Raw genomic sequence first — 18,977 nt, forward strand, 5'->3', positions numbered from 1 at the left:
GAATTCTCTGTTGTAAAATGAAAGAGTTAACTAAATACAGTTCTGAATAAATGGGGAAAAAATAAATAAATCAAGATTAGAATTAAACTGAAAAATGGAAAGATCCATTTTGGAAATTAAAATAACTTTAAACTTTATAGTCCTGAGCATACTGTTCGGTAAACAGGAATGGAATGACCAGTATAACAAATACATCAGTTTCTTATTGTGGACATTTTCCAATAAATTGCTAACATGATGACTATTGCACAATAAATACAAGAGTAGGCTTGAAAGTAAATACAAGTTGTATGATATAGAAAATTTCTGCCATGGCATGACAAATGCAAACTTCACTGGTATAAACAAAAGTGCCAGAACGAAGAAGAAGAATGCAAGACCAGAGAAGGCAGTGAGACAATATCGCCATGTTAAGAGTGGCATCTAGCCGAAATGAATATAAACACCACTTCTGCCAGCCTCGGCTGGAAATTAGAGGACAGTATTCACAGAGTATTAGCACGGCCTAGCTGAGAGTGCTATGATAGCAGTTATTAGTTATCCACAAACTGTGTGTCAAACTTGCATGAACTCTGTATACAGCCAAGGACACTGGTTTATGTTGCATGTCGCCCATCGCTTGCGACACTATTGTAAATACAAGTTGAGTACTGTCAATCTGCTTTATTGAAATAAAACTACTAATGTCATTTGCTTGAACTGTTGTACAGCATTACGAGAATGCAGCATCCTTTAGGCACCCTATACGAGACGAGTGGGCAAGACCCCACACAAACTAGTAGTCTGCCCCAAAATCATATAAACTGTTCTACAAGTAAGGAATAAAGTTACATTTAACACCAATAAGGTTTACTCATGGGTAGAAAAATAGTTAAAACACTGATATAATTACCTGAATAACTCAAGTAAAGATGACAGCATAAGGAATGATAATAGGGAGCAAGAATGCCCATACGATAGTTCAAAAAGTATTTTTAATATTTTGGAAGATGAAAGGTGACTTATAAGTAGCAATTATAAAGTTCCAATTCTAGCCTTGTTAAAAACCTGCATAATACTGACTTTTAAATCATTTTTTAAAATGAAAAACCTGACTACACCATATTTTTTATTTTCCTTGAAAGCTGGGGAGGGATGGGGGAGGGGGGGGATGGGGTTCAAAATGGCTCTGAGCACTATGGGACTCAACTGCTGAGGTCATTAGTCCCCTAGAACTTAGAACTAGTTAAACCTAACTAACCTAAGGACATCACAAACATCCATGCCCGAGGCAGGATTCGAACCTGCGACCGTAGCGGTCTTGCGGTTCCAGACTGCAGTGCCTTTAACCGCACGGCCACTTCGGCCGGCAGGGGGGGGGGGGGGGGGGAGGGGAGGATTCTAACCCCCTCGGTATGGGTGCCCTTGACAGTAAGAACAAAAATGTCTTGGTATATCAAATTGGAAAAAACATATCATTCTGTTCATTTTGCTCAGTTTGTTGTAAAAGCATCCTCCTTACAAAGCCCTTTATGAATTCAGATTTCTTAAACTAAAACCACAATTTCTTTCAAAACTTCTACAGGAAATTTGAGGACCAATAGTAGAAAGACAAATAACAGTATATCTTCATATATCCATAGTTTTTACAAAATCATCATCTTACAATGTTCTAGCAAGACAAGCAGTTAACACAGTGTTTTAGTTTGCAAAGAAAATGTGGGATAATAAAGTAGAGTGCACTGACTTTTTTCTGGAAACCAATTAATACAAATGATAGAACAACATACAGGAAAACAAATAAATTTGCTGGAACAGATAGCTTAAGCAAGATCACAGAAAGCAAAATCACTGTGGAATTTACCCCATGAAGTCACTAGGATTGCAGCATTTTTTTCTTAAATCTCCCAGATTTGTCTATCATTCTTGGGCTTTTTGCCATCTTATAATCTTGGTCAGCATTTTCTCCGACACCGTGCACATGATATGCATGTAGTCTGTGAGTTGATAGCACTTACACTTCATAATATATTTACATTCACCAACATTCCGGTCTCAAGAAAACTATTATACTATCTACATTTCAAGTAGTACACTGTGGCAAATATATCTGTCACAAGAAAGTTTCACTAGTTACTTCAGATTTCACAGTCAGTCATACACAGCTGAAAATGAAGACAAGTGGATGCAGGAAAATAGCTTCTTATACTAGTTAGAATGTCTCTCAATAATTAAAGGCCAAAAGTATGAAGATGATGAAATGTCCTACATAAGATAAAAATGTCTTTTCTGGTTCAGAAACTAATTTGCTTCTTCTTCAAAACACTAATAATGCAATCTATAGTAATTAAGTATGCCTGTACATGAACTACAATGAAATCTGCACAGAGAAATCATTTGTTTTGAACAAATTCCAGAGAAATCTGTAACATAATAAACCTCAAAATATTATTCTTAAAAAACAGGTTCACCAAGATTTCTTGTAAAAATAAAAAGATTTACAAATGATCCAAGCAAACCTGATTTTAAGAATAATATAACGATTCAGATAGTTCCCAACAGTTGACACAATGTCAAACATATGAATCTTGGAAAGCCTTAAAGAACCTACTGATGAATCAAATAAATGGTGAATCTCAAGCGATGAACAGCCTACTGCCACCAGTGTGCTGTTTTCCAATACAATCAAAAAAAACTCTTGCCACTATGGATAAATTTTCATTTGGGTATATCTAAATTAATCAAAGAAGACAATCACTTCATAAAAATGTATATTTCTACAAATAAATCACTGAAAAATTGGAACTGCATACATGGTGATGTGATGGTCGATACTTCTTGCACTCCTCATAGCCAATGCTCAATGTACCATCTTTTTATGATTCTACACAACAGTATAACTGTTTATTTTTCCACTAGACCACTATTGCCAAGTTTATACTGAAGAATGTATTATTTAAAAAAAAACATCTAAGGCCAAAAATTCCTGATATTAACATTCTAAAATATGTGAAAAGTAGGAGATGTGACTGAAGAAAGAGGGGCTAACAAGTCATGAAATAAAATATTAGTTGAAAAATTCATACAAAAAATCCATTAGGTGACTGTGGAACTAAGGTGTCTTGTATTTAATAACATGAGTAGTTATTAAATGTAATATTCAGATATTTACAATTTCAATGTTCTGTTATATAATTTTCAGTGAGTGCATACTTTACTGAGCAATGGAGGCAAATAATGTAACCTTAAACTTTTTTACTGTGTTGGTTGATTGTCAAACATCAAAGAGCAATTCATATGAAACATATTGAAATATCAAATTATTATCCTTACTTCTGACTACTCTCCAATGTAACACAAAAGACAGGACATAAAAACTAAAGAACAGAGCAAAAATAGAGCAAACTTCCATAGTTCCATATCTACAAGTGCAGAATATTGTTGATGTGTATCATCTGAAAAAATATACTAGACATTTTTTTTAATTCAATGTAACGAATATCAATATGTTTGTAGGTGTATTATGATTATCACATTTGTGCTCAATAGTTTTAATTAAATTCATTGTAGGCTGGAGGTCAGTACAATGTGGTAAGATGACTCCAAGAAGGTGTCAACTTTGCAACTAATACATCACATAACACACAGAATGAAAAATGGGTTTAGTTTCCCTCCTAGTCTTTTGCATAGTCTTTTATACTACAAATATATAAAAGGAAGAGTAACACTGTAAGCAGCACAAAAAAGAACAATTGCAGAATAAATATTCTTCTTAGAGTATGAAAATATGTTGTGAATACTACACCTAGGACCACTGCACAATACACAGAAATTAAATGCTGCAGCAGACTCTTATCTTATAAACTCTCTAGTTATAACAAATAACTGTTTACATTAACATTTTCTACAGACTGAATTCAGAATTAAAAACAATGACTCTTCACTGTCTAAGCATAACAAAAGAAATTCACAAGAAAAGCATATGAGATGATTTACAGTAGATAATCTCACACACAGCAAAGCAGAGCAAAACAGAATTTTAAACAGAGAGAGAGAGAGAGAGAGAGAGAGAGAGAGAGAGAGAGAGAGAGAGATTCTGTAAAAATACAAGAAATACAGTTTGATTTCACTCATTAATATCATATATCAGTCTTTTCTTCCACAGTTGCCTTATATCCAAAAAAATTTATATGCAAACTGACCTAAGATGCTGATACTGTTACTAGGTGCTGAGTGGTATCAAAAGAATTGGGAAAGTATATAAATTTAATCACAAGACTAAATGTTTTTGTTGAAAATACAGCCACTACACTACTCTGCACTCTATTTATAGTATAAAGTAAGTTATGCATTAAATTAGACAATGGTGGCCATTAAACAACGCACACAATGAGAACAGCTGGCCAAGGGCCCTGCTTTTATTTATTTAGTTGTTTTTTAATTCAGCTTGTTTCAAGGACAAGTAAATGCACACAGGATAAAAGAAACTACAAACTTCAAAGTTGTATTTAAGATATGTAAGCTATTAAACCTATACAGAAGTCCTGATATGGCACAATCACAGACATCTGTAGTAATCCACAAATTTTCCTCATTCTTCAATTTCTACTAAGAGGACATACATCAATCACCAAACAAATTAAACTCACATACATGTACAAATCTTTCTCCACAAAATCAAAAATCTATTGATCACAAGAATTTCACCAGTATACTTTACTGTTGCTCCTCAAACACCAGAGCGACTGGAGTCTTTCATCCCAGGAATAATCATTAATGAGCAACCTAGTTTGTACAAAATTGTCACAACAATACTGTGTTATGAATCCTTTTCTTATTATCACAGACAGAAGAGTGCATGAATTCACCCATGGCAAAAATCTAACATGACTAGTCATTAGCTCTCAAGGAGTCAACACTGTCTCTTTTTAACTACTCAAAATTTTCACAATAGTTTCTTTACTGGCAAAAAACTCAGTATCATAGTCAGACTTCAAAAGCTGATTAAGACAGCTAAAATTAAAAATTGAAACATGACACTGAACTACAATCAGTTCCTGAATTACCACCTAAACACATTCATATTAATGGCAGATCTATGGCTTAAGAATACTGAACCCTGGAACATACAAAATCTCAGAACACTAAAACGTGATTCATTTCAGTCACATCTGAAATTTTTCTTTCTGCTTAAAATTGAAAACACAGTAAAAAAAGTTCTGTTATTTCTTACTCTTAAGAAATCACTTTAACAGGTATCAGAGGTATTCATAGGAAAAAAAAGAACCTTGGTTTCACAAGGCCTTCCACATATGCTTTTCAACCATTTACAGGTAACGGTAAGTATATGTTTTGAACTCCAAACTAACGTCTTGTATCACCTTTGATGAATCTCCACTTCCTCAATGAGTATTTTTGATTTCACGTTTTGTAGGTTTTAATGTTCCACTGTCAGATGCTTTTTCTGTTATGGGCTCATCTGAAGAAACCTGCTCTTCCACATAATGAGTAATTCCATATGGGCGTAGATGATAAATAAGGTATTCAAGCACATACATGTGATTAGGTGAAACGTAGTGAAAGGAGACTGCACTGTCAGAACAGCACTCCAGGCCCTGTAAAACAAGACATGAAAGCACCAGCAAAAATTAAAATAACAATGTAATGCATATGTAAAGTGTATTATTGTCATGGTGACAATGTACTTTATTTATGAACATTCAATGTATTCCTTTTATCAAATTTTTGTAAAACACTGCACATAAGCAATTTTCTCATTGTTCTTAGCATTTTACTAAATATTAATATAAAAACAGGATTTCCAGATGAGCTGTGCATGTGGGAACACACACACACACACACACACACACACACACACACACACACACACACAAAAAAAAAAAGAGGGGAGGGAGGAGGAGGAGGAGGAAAGTAGCCATACTAGCCACAGTGTGCTCTATGATAAGGAATTCAAGTTTGAAAGCTGAATTACATTGTTCAGAGATCTAGCTTGTGTGTCTCTCAACACATCCTCTATATCTTCACTGCCCCCCCCCCCCTTTTTTTTGTGGCGAATTTTAAACGTCAATAGTTTGAGTAATTATATACATATAATGTGTTTCTAATCTTTAAGAAATGAAATAATATCATTGAAATTTACCTCTTTTGATTCATAATAAATATAGTTCCAGTACCAGAAGTTCTTGTCAGTGTGTCCAGGAATAAGATGATGTTCTGGAACAAATGGAAAGAACCTGCCTCGACCAAGAGAATCTCGTGAATCAGCAGCCTTAACCCCCACAGCTTCTAGACATTTACCTGTAAATTAAATAACTCTCAATCCTCAAACACATTAAATATGACACAGTAACAACAGAAAAGAAAGTCAGCATAATGCATAGTCAAACCAATTACTCTGGCTGCTATCTGTATTAAACAATGACCACTTCAAAGCCAACATTAACTACTGTGTATCTATACATATGACTAAACTGAAGTGCCCCTTTCCGTTTTTCTGTCAGTAAATAAAGGTCAATCTCGAGAACTACTGTAGGGATTTTTATACAGCTTTCATTAATAGACAGTTTGACTGACAAGTCATCCAGCTGTAGATAGTGTTACTGTGCAAAGCCAGGGCATGTCACTTTTGAATATACTATTTTTCCTAACCACTGACAATTTGATCCCTCTTTTTCTCTTCACTGTCACCCAGTTTAAAAGATTCTTGCCTCATTTTGACAATGAGCATTGTATAGAACCTTACCTTACAAAATTAAATTTACTGTACATTAATGAAAAGCATGTACCTACTATCAAAACTAAAATAGAAAATACAGTAAATTACATGTAAATGACACAGAATTGAAATTTTTCAACAGAATTTTTCTTCATTGTGAGAAACATTTTTACATGCCTTGTGAGATGATGATGATGATGATGTTTGGTTTGTGGGGTGCTCAACTCAGCGGTCATCAGCACCCGGCCTTGTGAGATGTTACACTGTCTTAATGAATCACTATAATACTAGATGCAGTGCCAAAAATTAACCAAATTAAAGATATTGCAAAACTCACCCCCCACATAAAGAGAAGATGTTGCCTAGGGATGGACTTAAAAATTTCAAAACTGACTGCATGTGAGCTAGTAAATTTTCAGGACATCCCTCTATGGACAAGCAAATTAAATGAGTAGAAGTTAAGAGGTGATGTTACCAGCAAATACTCCACACACTGTCTGGTTAATTTTTTGCTCCATAGTATGGTGACATCTGCTTACATGCACTTTAGTTACAAATAGAGCACTTCTACTGCTCCTTAAATCCTTTTGGCTGGCTCCTAACCTATAGCGGATTCAGTGGAACTGTATATGGAGTTCCAAGACTTCTGATCGCAGTTTCTTCCCATATCATTCTGTATCTATATCTACATGAATACTCTAAAAACAAAGATGATGTGACTTACCAAACGAAAGCGCTGGCACGTCGATAGACACACAAACAAACACAAACATACACACAAAATTCAAGCTTTCGCAACAAACTGTTGCCTCATCAGGAAAGAGGGAAGGAGAGGGAAAGACGAAAGGATGTGGGTTTTAAGGGAGAGGGTAAGGAGTCATTCCAATCCCGGGAGCGGAAAGACTTACCTTAGGGGGAAAAAAGGACAGGTATACACTCGCACACACACTCATATCCATCCGCACATACACAGACACAAGCAGACATTTGTAAAGGCAAAGAGTTTGGGCCTTTAAAAAACTGGAGAGCAAAATCCGCATGTTGTCGTGTGTCCTGTGGTGCACGTTGCTGAACGATATGGATCTTGTACAGATGCCATTTGAGAATGGTTTGAAACACCTTCTGTACAGTGGACCACGGGATGTTCAACTGTCGTAACACAGCACACGTACTGCCTGACGATCAGGAATTTCACACAGCTTTGTCTGCCATAGCAACAGTGATTTCATCAATTACCTGTGGTGCAACTGGTTGTCGGCCTCTTCCCAGAGCGACACCCAGTTCTCCAGTGAACTCAAACTTCTTCAGCACACTCGGCACAAAAGGTGGAGAAAGAGGACTCTTCCATAATCCATTCAGACGGTGAAATTCTCGAAATACAGCTGCAGGATTAATATTGTTTTGATAATAGAGCTTTACCCATAATGCCCTGCTCCTTTTGTCCAAGCTCATGTTGACATGTCAACAAATGCACTGCAACCGGTCAGGTGTGCGAGACTATGAATCACAATGACTGATCACGGCACCTGGTGGCCATAGTTGGAACTGCGGTGGTGCTATGATGCACAGAAATCATGCACCCCATACTCTGGACATTAATGCTATCAAGTTTGATACTCATACAGTAATTAGTTCTGTGTTATAATATGTTAAAAACCCAGTACATCCACTGCGCGAGACATGAGGTATGAAATATGTATGTTGGCCAACGATTGGCACACTGCATTGAGTGTTAAATGCTGTTTTCTGTTCCTATTTGCAACTTCCAGTTGTGACTAAAATCATAGCCAGATACAGTAAAGCTGTTATGGTGAAAACTTCTCAGTGACTGAGATTTGCAATGGTACATGATATCTTGCACAGCCCTACGATCTACACAGTACGGAAAGTGTATTTGTTCAATGATGTATCAAACTAATCTTTGTGGCCTGCACACACAGCAAGATTATAATTCAGCAAAAACAATTTCAGTACACTGAAAGGCTGGTTGGATCAATTTTTTAAAATGTCGTAATCTGTCATTTAAAAATGTATGTGGAGAAAATGAGGTTGAGGATGTAGAAAGTGAAGTATTGGAAGAACATTACATTGCCACAACTGATACAGGGTTATGATCCCTGAGAAATTTCCATTGTTGATGAAACTGGCATCCTTCATAATTTACTTCTTGCACAGACATATTTTGTTAAGGAAGGAAAATGGCATGGAGTTAAAAGAAAGTAAAGAAATGATGATGATATTATTTTGTGTGTACAGCAATGGATGTGACAAGTTGCCTCAATTAACACTAGAAAATTTAAAACTCCCACATGTTTCAAAAGATAGGAACACTACCTTATACTAATGACTACAAGAGCAGTGCCTGTATGACGTCAGGAATCTTCTCCCAAAACTAACCGAGGTTAGACCAAAATCTACAGAGAAGCCATGGATTACCCAAGGAATATATATATCTTGTAAAACAAAAAGAAAACTGTATCTGTCAGTCCATAACAGTCCTGATGTGGACCAGTCATTTATCACTGAAATATTTCCTGAATGGTCGAAATATTCTGAAGTTAAGCCACTACTTAAGAAGGCAGATGAAAAAGTAGTGTCAAATTTCTATCCAATTTCACTTTTGCCAGCATTCTCAAAAATTTTAGAAAAGGTAATGTACACTCGGCTTTATAACCATCTTATCACAAATAACATACTGTCAAAGTTGCAGTTTGGTTTTCTAAAGGGTTACGATATTGAGAAGGCTATCTACACTTACAGTGAAAATGTACTTAATTCATCAGACAAAAAATTGCAGATAACAGGCATACTCTGTGATCTGTCAAAGGCATTTGACTGTAAATCACAATATCTTTTAAGAAAATTAGAATATTATGGTGTAACAGGAAATGCTGCAAAATGGCTCTAATCTGATATCTCTGGCAGGAAACAAAGGGTGTTATCAGGAAAGAGCCATGTATTAAGCTATCAGGCATCATCCGACTGAGAACTAATTCCATGTGGCGTCCCACAAGGTTCCATCTTAAGGCCCTTACTTTTTCTTGTTTATATCAATGACCTTTTATCAGTAACATTATCAGGTGTCAAGTTTTTCTGTTTGCCAATGATACAAACATTGCAATCAATAGCAAATGAAGTTTAGTCTTGTGTACTGTGTATGGAACCAGGGACCTAGAAACGACAGAGAGGCTTTGCAGGCTACAGCAGTCCACTCACCCCACCACCACCACCCCACACTGAACCCAGGTTACTGTGCAGTTCGGCACCCGGTGGACCCCCCCCCAGGAATGTCTCATACCAGACGAGTGTAACCCCAAATGTTTGCATGGTAGAGTAATTATGGTGTATGCATATGTGGAGACTGATTGCGCAGCAATCATCGACATAGTGTAACTGAGGTAGAATAACGGGAACCAGCCTGCATTAACTGAGGCAGATGAAAAACCATCTTAAAAAACATCCACAGGCTGGCCGGCACACTGAACCTCAACTCTAATTCGCTAGGCAGATTCGTGGTGGGGACCAGCACGCCTTCCCATTTGGGAAGCAGCGCGTTAGACTCCACGGCTAACCGGGCAGGCAAGTGTAGTTTTAGAAAGATTGGCTCATTAAATATTTGTAGACATTAATCACTGGTTTCTAGCCAATTCTTTGTCGCTAGACTTTGAAGAAACACATTAAATGCAGTTCAGAACTTGTAAGGGGTGCCCCACGAATATATGTCTAACGTATGGTGACAAGCAGATAGAAGAAATTGACACTGTTAAATTCTTGGGATTACAGCTTGATAATAAATTCAACTGGGAGGAGCACACCACAGAACTGCTGAAGATTCTAAACAAATCTCTACTTGCAATGCGAATTCTGTCAGACATAGGGAATATAAAAATGAGAAAGATGACATACTACGCTTAATTTCACTCTATAATGTCATATGGGTTTTGGGGTAAATCATCAAGCCCAGCTAAAGAGCTACATGCAGTGTGATCTCAAGAACAACCATTTAGGGAACTAGGGATACTAACTATTGCTTTCCAATGTATTTATTCCTTAATGAAATTTGTCATAAAAAATATATCACTTTTTCAAACCAACAGCTCAGTTCATGAATCAATACTAGAAATAAGAATAATCTTCACAAGGATTTAAAGTCACTTACTCTTGTACAAAAAGGTGTGCATTATTCAAGAACACACATTTCCAATAACTTGCCAGCAGCCATAAAAAGCTCAACAACCAATGAAATTCAGTTTATGGCCGACACCTTCCACCCCACTGATGAATATCTCAGTAGAACCAACTTTTTATTTGTGTGTGTGTGTGTGTGTGTGTGTGTGTATGTGTGTGTGCGTGTGTGTGTGTGTGTGTGTGTGTAGTACAATCTAACTTCTGCACCATTTCAGTGCAGTAATGTAGTTCTATTATATGTTTATTACCTTATAAATAAAAAAGCATTTTTTTATATTTTAAATTCAGTTCATCAATGCGATCTTAGTAAATGGGTGTTGTAAAATAGCCTTTCATATAGTGATCATTTGATATAAAAAAAGGACAATCATTCCACTTGAGACCTGCGGAAGGTACATTAGCTTATTTGTTTTAGTTGTAAATGTTTGTCATGTATTATTGTTTTTATGAGATGTTCTACATCCTGGAAGGCCTCCTCACTATGGATCAATTGAAATGAAAGTAAATATAATCTAATCTAAGAGATCTATCAGGAGCTTAGATGCCAAGATGAGTGCAGTGGGGAAGAAAGTTGTACATATTATTGACTAATGCCCCATAAATCACAAGAAAACATTGTTTCTGAGGAATGTAAATGTTGGGTTCCTTCCCCTGAACTGCACAAGCCATCTGAAGACTTTGGACTTGGGCATAATGCACTCTGTTAAGGCCACAGTGTGTTGGTTGTGCAGAAATCAATTTCATTCCTTTAGAGAAAGTAAGCAACGATGTTCAGCATTCTATAGGCTATGACTATACTACCAGTAATTCTATAAGACAACAAACTGTGTTAAATAGTTTCACAAAGGTTGTCTGTGGTACATCGGCTGCTGGAGGAGGAGGAGGAGGAGGAGGAGGAGGAGGAGGGGGAGGGGTATTGCCCCTTGTTTCACTGCTGCTGTGCAAGGAACTGAATCTGTAAGGAATTTCTTTTCTTCATTTGAAGCAGATGAATCAATTCTACCTGTAACTTGTAATCAAAAAGTTTCTGTTTGTGGATATTACTGCAGTTGCGTATATAGGCAGAGACATGTAGGTGAGGGATTAGTGTGACATCCATGTCACATGCATGCAGCAAATGCAGAAATATGAATCATAGCAACATTATTACCAAAGGCGTCCAAACAGGATCAACATGCCGTTATTTTTTTCTTGGCTGCTGAAGGGCAAACAGCAGTAGACATCCACTGGAAAGTGAAGAATGTGTATGGGCCCACATGTCTGTCAAAAAACACCACTGTGGAATGATGTGCCAAGTTCTGTGCTGGTCATGATTCAGCACAAGACACCGGTCAATCTGAGAGGCCAATTTCGTCGATTATGGACAATTGGAAGACACTTGAGTACTGGCCCTATAGTCAAGAACTCTCCTCAAGCAATTATCATGCCTTCGGTCCTATGAAGAAGACCTTGGAGGGTCGATGATACCTGTCAGACGAGCATTTGCAGCAGGAAGTTATTGACTTCTCCATGCAGCAAAATGGATATCTTCAACCTCGTCTGTTGGTGGGATGATTGCCTCAATGCTCATGGCAGTTTTGCCAAATTGGGACCCAATTTTGAACTGTTCGGTCTTCAAACAGAAAGTTTTTAACACTTCTTATAATGTATGTCAAGTGGAGCAACAACTTCTTAGGCTACAATATGCTGAAAGGATAAAACAAAAACCTCTTCTAGATTAAAAAAGATAGCAGATGTGTTTTGTGTGTTATATATGCACTGTAGTTAAATTTGCAGCACGGGATATTGAAATTCTGTAACTAAATAGCACTTATGTTGCCTAAACATATATGGATTATGGTTCTAGGTCATTCGTTCCATGTACTTGGGCAAACCCTATGTTTAAGGAAAACCTCTGTTTAAGGAAAAAATATTTCAGTCTCCAGATATTCATTAAAAAGGGGTTCTATTGCAGCTTCATTCTGAACCCTGGACAATGAGGTGAAGTGTATATGAAAATGTTGTTGTGTCTGTTCATTGCGACCGTGGAATACTGTTCAGTTGAAACTAATTTTTACTGCCAGCAACAATAAATATTAAGGAGTAAATGTATTAGGAAGTGAAGTAAGAAGTCCAAGATTCTTAAAAAGCTTCTACAAGATGTACAGTTATGTACTTCACACACTACCCTTACTGCAAACTTGTGTGATTTTTTTTAAAGCCCTTTATTTAATTTAGGTGCGCTATCCCAGAAGATCATTCTGTATGACAACAAGGAGTGAAAATATCATATTTACATAAATCTAATATGTGCACTTCTTTTTTACCTTAATTAGTATTCAATTAAGAGTCGAGGGACATGAAAGGGAAGCAGTGGTTGGGAAGGGAGTGAGACAGGGTTGTAGCCTCTCCCCGATGTTATTCAATCTGTATATTGAGTAAGCAGTAAAGAAAACAAAAGAAAAATTTGGAGTAGGAATTAAAATCCATGGAGAAGAAATAAAAACTTTGAAGTTCGCTGATGACATTGTAATTCTGTCAGAGACAGCAAAGGACCTGGAAGAGCAGCTGAACGGAATGGACAGTGTCTTGAAAGGAGGATATAAGATGAACATCAATAAAAGCAAAATGAGGATAATGGAATGTAGTCAAATTAAATAGGGTGATGCTGCGGGAATTAGATTAGGAATGAGACACTTTAAGTAGTAAATGAGTTTTGCTATTTGGGGAGCAAAATAACTGATGATGGTCGAACAGGGTGTATACACGGACATGGAAAAGAAATTCCTGGATTTTTCCTGGATCTCTCGGATAAAAATTCATTTTCTCCCGGGTGAAAATACACTTTTTCCTTGTTAAATGGCAGTATACTTTCCCTCGGAAAATATATATATATATATATATAGTGTTACTACAAGAAAAGCAAAGCTTTCGCGTATAATTTTTGTCTCTAATATTAATAAGCTACAAGAGAAGCTAAGCTTTCACATGTAATGTTGATTTTTTTAGCACATGTTACTCTTTAAGATACATCACACAAATACGCCAGTAAAATTTTTAATACCGACATAAATCCCTGACCTTTTGGGCTAGAAATTCTTCTAGATGGCTCGTCATCAACGAGTTGATTTTTAAGAGAGATTTAGGAAATTCATCGTACATTCTCGCACATAGTTCATTTTGGGCAAAAGGAAATTTACTTTGAAGATAATGCTCTACAAACAGCAATTCGCAATATTTTCCCGTGACTTGTTAGAAATAATTTCTGCAGTTGCCAGACAGTGCTAGATAGAGGCGTCACCACGCTTGTTCAGCTATAGTGACGTAGGAAGCCTGCATGTTCGTGCGAGGCAAACATTAAAAGATCCTACATCTTGTCACAAAAGAAACAAGACATCAGAGGATACTCCAAGAGCGTCGGAATTTTGTGAACCATACTAAAATCCATAGTTTGCCTTACAGTGCACATTCGTATGTCCAAATTCCCAATGACGTAGGCCTCGACCTGATATGAAACTTTTCAGTGTGGCTTTCGGGACGTAAATTTTCTTCGCGTACCAGTACTGTATTATCTCATGTTTGGTTCTTTGTTATGGCATAATGCCATCCATGCTAGAAGATGAAAACATGCACTTGAAACGCAGCGAACAGTTGAAACTAGCCAATAGTGTGGAATTAAAGACTTCGTTTCAAATAAATTCATTGTCTCAGCAGGAAACCCTAATAACAGCCAAATTTCTTTAGCAAACCGACAAAAATAACTATTGTTCTGCAAGGCGATTAATGCTTGACTGTCAGAAAAGTGGAAATAAAATAAAATCTGAAACTAGTAACATAACATATTTTAGCCTTCCGTAATTATGTGAATATATTTTAATTCATTTGATAGCTTCCAGCCACAGAAATCTGTCTTGTTTTCATTTGACGTGAGAGCAGTAAACGAAGAGGAAACAGAAAAATCACAAAATGTAAACACGGGACACGTGGAGACTACCACCTCTCCCTCCCTCCCCCCCCCCCCCTCCCAATAACTCAGACTTTTCAAAAATAAGTTCATTTTGTAGTGCACATCTTTATGAAGAGTCTGATACATAAAACATCTATCTTCGAGGAAATTTAAGACACGTTGTTTGGTCTTAAGTGTGCAATGCAGTGCCACGCCTCTTAAAACAACATTCTTATAGCGCAGGTCACTGTATTTCGCTCTGTGGAACTCAAATGTGTATATTTTGTAATGGATGCTATCAAACTATATCAGGACAGTGGAAATTAATATATCCTGTAGTGCCTATCCTGCTCCCAGTCAGCCGGTTTGACATTCTGCCCAACCCCTCGCAATTAATACTGGATAGGATTATTTGTAACCAGGAGAACAACTACTCTTCAGAAAATCTGGACTCTTTATTGTCTATTAGCTAATAAGTTGTTGTTCTGTGCAACATAAAATTCAATATAGGATACCTAAAACCAGTACAGACAGGAGACAGGCAAGACAGTATACATTTCTTCAATCCTTAGGTCCTAGTGATTTTTCTCTATAATCTTGCTACAGCTTTACATGGCGTTCTTTCCTTTCTGCGAAAGAACTATTACCTTATCACGTCAAACGTTTTGCTACGTGAAAAATGGAAATGTCGTTGTCTAATATTGAAAAAGCTGTTAATACAATTAGTACCCAAGACTGGTGTGGTTTCTCGATCTGATTGCGTCTATTTTGTCACTGTGTGCCGGATAAAACAAAATAGGCATTTCTAATATTACAGCAATTGTAACACACACCATATAAGCGACACTGTTTTGGCAATAATGATCATTTTTATAATACGACAAAATAATTCACGAAGTACCAATACGAAATACCTATTTGGCCTACTGCAAGCAAAAAGCTTTACGTTAGGAAATAGTTTCACATTTCATTCATGCGTTCCACTTTCACATGCACGAGAGAGAGAAATAGAATGAAATGTTTGTATAAATTTGAAATCGTCATATTCTTCCACAATTTGTGTGATGTCCCCGTTTCTTCTCCTTCCTCGTTCCAACAAACAGTCTTATCATCACTAATTAAATAACTATTCCTACCACTGTCAAAACTCATTCTCCGGTTAACTTTACTTCACCTGTCACAATCACCGGTTTAGTTATCCAGAGATTATTCTCCGGTTAGCCATTATTACGAGTTCGTACAATGCTCTTCCCACGCTACTTCCAGAATGGAAGTTAAACGGCTGCTAGCAGGGGACTGCAACTGGCCCTGTCTAGTGTAGCTATCTGGCCAAAAAATTTCTGTCAAAATTTCACTTTCTTGGATGCACCGATAAGATAATACGTAAGCTTTCTTACCTGTTATTCCTGTTAGTCGTTTATTTCCACTCTGGTAGTCTGAATCTATGGATTTCGCTAGTAATTATAACAACGCTGAACATTCGCAAACCGAATCAACCACATAAACAAGCAGCAGTTGGCATTCTCTGGTTCAGTTTTATTCTGCTCAGCTCGTAAAGCCCCGTCCTGTTTTGGCTGCAAAAAAGTTTGTTTCTAGATGTGACGACGATTCCCCTGGCAGAGGCATCACGCATTCAAAAATCAACTTACAATTCATTCAGAAATCAACTTAGAATGTGTTCAAAAACTAGCAGGGCAGCGTTTCAAAATCATATGAATAATCGATAGACCGACGTGCGCTGGATGCTAGGTGCTTTGTGAAACAACAATTTTTTACTCAAGAATATGAATTTGCCCCCCCCCCCCCCACCCCGAAATTGCCGCCCAGTTCAGATATCCCCATTTGCTCTTACCCTCCAACTAGATTCAGGCCTGCTGCGCACGTGTGAATCTGACAGCTTGGGCGCGCCAGTAAAATTTTTCCGGGTACCATGTGGCTGGTTGCTGCTACTGCTACTTACACAGCCAACAGCCACATTTCTGCAGCCAGAAGCAGGAAAAGGTACTAAAAATCCTTTGACACATTCTGCTGTTGGCAGACGCTTGTGCGAACACTTATTTTATATGGTGCATTTCCTTTGCAATTTAAATTTTATTTTAGTTTTTTCTCTCGTTCATGTTTTAACACTGCAGTATTATTCTGCAGTAGCAGGATACATTAATATCATTTAGTTACAGTATCGGTTCTTAACAGTCAAAATTACAAAAAATTAACTGAAAACTTTATCAACGAAAAATTCCCGGAATTCTAAAAAATTCCCGGGTTTTTCCCGGTTTTATCCTGGATGAAAAAATTCCCGGGTTATTCCCGGATCTCCCGGTTGTCCCGGGTTGTAGACACCCTGTCGAAGTAGAGAGGATATAAAATGTAGACTGGCAATGGCAAGGAAAGCGTTTCTGAAGAAGAGAAATTTGTTAACATCGAGCATATATTTAAGTGTCAGGAAGTTGTTTCTGAAAGTATTTGTATGGAGTGTAGCCATGAATGGAAGTGGAACGTGGACGATAAATAGTTTAGACAAGAAGAGAATAGAAGCTTTCGAAATGGGCTGCTACAGAAGAATGCTGAAGATTAGAGGGGCAGAACACATAACTAATGAGGAGGTATTGAATGGAATCAGAGAGAAGAGAAATTTGTGCCACAACTTGACTAGAAGAAGGGATCAGTTGGTAAGGCATATTCTGAGGCATCAAGGGATCACCAATTTAGTATTGTAGGGCAGCACGGAGGGTAAAAATCATAGAGGGAGACCAAGAGATGAATACATTAAACAGATTCAGAAGGATGTAGGTTGCAGTAGGTACTGGGAGATGAAGAAGCTTGCACAGGATAGAGTAGTATGGAGAGCTGCATAAAACCAGTCTCAGGACTGAAGACCACAACAACAACAGTATTCAAAATTGGGGTGTGCTTAAGATTCGATGGCGCACTACATTTGAGTACAAATTTGAATCCATTGTTCACTGGCAACGTCATTGAAATTTAGGTTTTGTTCCTCAACTCACATTACGTTGTTGTAATTCTCAAGTTTGTTACATCATTGTTGGCCTACTACATAGTGTGTTTGCATTAGGTAGTCAGGAAATGAAAGGCAAGCACAAAGTAATTCTGAATGCGGGAAAATATGGTAACAGGAGGGTAGGACAAGATTTCAGTGTAGCTGAGAGTAACGTTCACTTATGAAAGAAACAGAAATTGGCGCTATTTGCAACTACCACTACCAGAAATAAATTCACAGGCCCTCACAAAGGAAGATACCCTGACATTGAAGTAAAAGTTCTCAAATTCGTCCGTGAAAGTAGGAATAATAGGCAACCTGTGACTAGTGACACTACAAGATACAAAGCAAAAGAGGCAGCTGCAGTTATTGCTATACTAAGGCTATCTGTGGATGGGTTGATCACTTTATGAAATAGGCTAGCTTGTCACTAAAATGCTTTACTATAGTATACAAAAGCTTTCACAAGATTTTGAGAAAAAACTCCCAGAATTTCAGTGGTGTGTCATCACACTTTGGAAAGAGAAGAATTTTTTGATGGGCCAAATAGGCAATGCTGATGAGATGCAAATTTGCTTTGATATGCCATGTAATTACACAGTTGATGAGGAGAGGACAAAGGAAGTTACCATCAAAACATGGTACCATCAAAACAGGGTATGAACAACAGCGTATAACTGTAACGCTAGCAATCACAGCAGATGGGTGCAAACTTGCCCTTTTTCAATCTTCAAGCAGAAAACAAGACCCAAGACTCATAAAAATGAAAAGTTCTTCCCTGATGATGTCATTGTTTGAAAACTAGAGAAGGGATGGATGACTGAAGCTTTAATGCTTGACTGTCTCGACGTATGGGAATTCCTATCTGGTGGGCTTTCCACACTAACACCAATGCTTCGTCTAGATGCATTTCACAGTCATCTCACTGAAAACATAAAGAATACCCACAGCCTTGCCAGTAACCCTGTTATTATTCCTGGAGGAATGAATTCTGTGCACAACCCGCTGGATGCTAGTATAAAAACATAAACATTTCAAAGGTTACATTCAGGAACAGTATGAAAGCCAAACTGTGAACTGGCTCTGAAAGGGAAAATTAAGTTACTTCACTCCATATTATTGTCCACTGGATATTGGCTGCCTTGAAGAAT

General features: G+C 37.3%; 1 protein-coding gene across 4 annotated transcripts in view; it reads right to left on the minus strand.

Moving 5' to 3' along the window:
- Positions 1-1,354: 1,354 nt before the first annotated feature.
- LOC126475507 (glycoprotein-N-acetylgalactosamine 3-beta-galactosyltransferase 1-like) overlaps positions 1,355-18,977 on the minus strand; it is a 363,292-nt gene continuing 345,669 nt past the window's right edge. For all 4 annotated transcript variants that reach the window (XM_050103417.1, XM_050103419.1, XM_050103416.1 and 1 more), the window contains exons 8-9: positions 6,140-6,297; positions 1,355-5,594 (exon numbers count right to left, since the gene is read on the minus strand). In XM_050103417.1, the coding sequence (XP_049959374.1) occupies positions 5,382-5,594; positions 6,140-6,297 (371 nt within the window). In that variant the 3' untranslated portion in view covers positions 1,355-5,381. The remainder of the gene's footprint in view (positions 5,595-6,139; positions 6,298-18,977) is intronic.

This window comes from Schistocerca serialis, chromosome 4 (assembly GCF_023864345.2).
Source record: "Schistocerca serialis cubense isolate TAMUIC-IGC-003099 chromosome 4, iqSchSeri2.2, whole genome shotgun sequence".
NCBI lineage: Eukaryota > Metazoa > Arthropoda > Insecta > Orthoptera > Acrididae > Schistocerca > Schistocerca serialis.